The following is a 1,834-nucleotide window of genomic DNA, read 5'->3' on the forward strand; positions in this document are numbered from 1 at the left end:
GACGGAGGGGTGTCCGTGGTCATAGGGGTGTCAGCACTAGACGAGGGGGCAGTGGGTTTGGGGTCGTTGGTCATGGCCGGCTTGGACGTCGAAGGTGTGGACGTGCTGGGCGTGGACTGGGATGTGCTGGGCGTGGACTGGGACGTGGTGGGCGTGGACTCGGATGTGCTGGGCGTGGACTGGGACGTGCTGGGCGTGGACTGGGACGTGCTGGGCGTGGACTGGGACGAGCTAGGCGACGGGCTGGACCCGCACGTGTTGCTCACGTAAATGTCGGCGCAGTTCCAATAGTGCTCTTGGCCGTTGATATCCGCATCCGGGTTGTTCCACCCGACGTAGTGCCACCGAAGCACGCAGTGGGAGTCTCCGTCGCACGACACGCCATCGGGGAGCATGTACTGCATGCTGAAGGTCTTGGACCCCGCTGGCAATTGCCAGTCCTTTTCGCCGTTGGGCTGGACAAGCGTCTTGAAGCAATCTTCCGTTTCCCTGTCGTTGAGCGAGTTCAGTTTGCACAGTCCAAACTCAAAGTATCCCTTGTGGTTGGCCGTGATTTGAACTTGAAGGTCCATAGTGGACCCGGGGGCGTAGCAGGCCCCGATGACCTTTTCGCGATGCTGGGGGAACTTGGCGTATTCTCCGCCAGTCTCGTGCAAGCGCTTTCCAGAGTCCTTGTCGCCGCAGATCCCGTGTTTGCCGCCACTAGTGTGGCCAATTCCACCAGCGTTGAGGCTGTGGTCACCGTAGTTGACGGGAACAAGGCCATTGAATTGCTTCAGTCTGCCAATGTAGCCGCGGTGCGGAGGCACGAGCAGACGGCCGTGGGCACAAGCATCTTGGACCATCATGGCCATGATCAAGGCCATCGGAGTTAAGAACGCGGTTGACTTCATGTCGAGTGAGCAAAATTGAAAATGTGGATGGTGGTTTGGTGAGCCCCGTTTGACCAACTTGATGGATTTGGAATCGAGTCGGTTGGTATGTACATTTTTTACTGACGGAAATGGGTACATCTGGTTTAGTGCGAATTACTTAGTGCGAGATTTCGATTGGGCGGGGTCTGGAAATTTGTATCAAATTTACATATCGATGCCAACGACCGCTCTAACCAAGTTTCCCACCCGTGCAACCATTTTCTAGCGGCTGGTTACGCCGATAGGAGTTTTCTTGGAGCGTGCTGGAGAAGCAAATGGAGAAGTATAGAAGAAACCAATAAATATCTCATGACCCCAATAATTGACCAATGAATCGGCTGAAAACCTCAAAGGGATGTCTGGTATCGTTATATAAAGTAACGTACTCCGGAGTACGTGGTATGGGGGGATTCTAGACGGATAGAGGACAATATAAACGGAAATGTCACCAACTTCGCCGTCGAAACCAGCTGCCTTCATTAATGTAGATTCTGAGAAAGGGCACAAAGTACGCAAAGCGAGGGATTCCCTGGAAGCAGTTAACAAAGCAAATAACGTTATGGCAGAAATTCAATCGACTTTTTTATTTTTCGGAGTAGAGCCATAATTCCTGATTGAGGCTTGAGTCAAGCCTCAATTAGCCGCTTGAGGCATCGTTTTTGAATCATGAAAAGTCCTCAATTTTCAGGGCAATCCGCCAATCATCGACATGCGATGTATTTCGCGTAATTGAGCTGTATACAGTGCTGGCAAAAAGTTTAGGACCATCCCCAATTTAGTACATAGAACGGAGATGCGTTGCAATGGCAGCAAATACACGACACTGCAGCTACAGTGAGGTGTGTGGGAGGCTTAGAGAACAACCTTGCAAGCTCAAACCACATAATCCGCGCCAAATCAGAAAAAAACGTGAATATATA

General features: G+C 51.6%; 1 protein-coding gene across 1 annotated transcript in view; it reads right to left on the bottom strand.

The window, feature by feature from the left end:
• H257_04901 (hypothetical protein) overlaps nucleotides 1-893 on the bottom strand; it is a gene marked incomplete at both ends in the record, with an annotated part of 1,998 nt that extends 1,105 nt beyond the window's left edge. The window contains one exon of the mRNA XM_009829557.1: nucleotides 38-893. Within this exon, the coding sequence (XP_009827859.1) occupies nucleotides 38-893 (856 nt within the window). The remainder of the gene's footprint in view (nucleotides 1-37) is intronic.
• Nucleotides 894-1,834: the final 941 nt, after the last annotated feature.

This window comes from Aphanomyces astaci (genome assembly GCF_000520075.1).
Source record: "Aphanomyces astaci strain APO3 unplaced genomic scaffold supercont1.9, whole genome shotgun sequence".
Lineage (NCBI taxonomy): Eukaryota > Oomycota > Saprolegniomycetes > Saprolegniales > Verrucalvaceae > Aphanomyces > Aphanomyces astaci.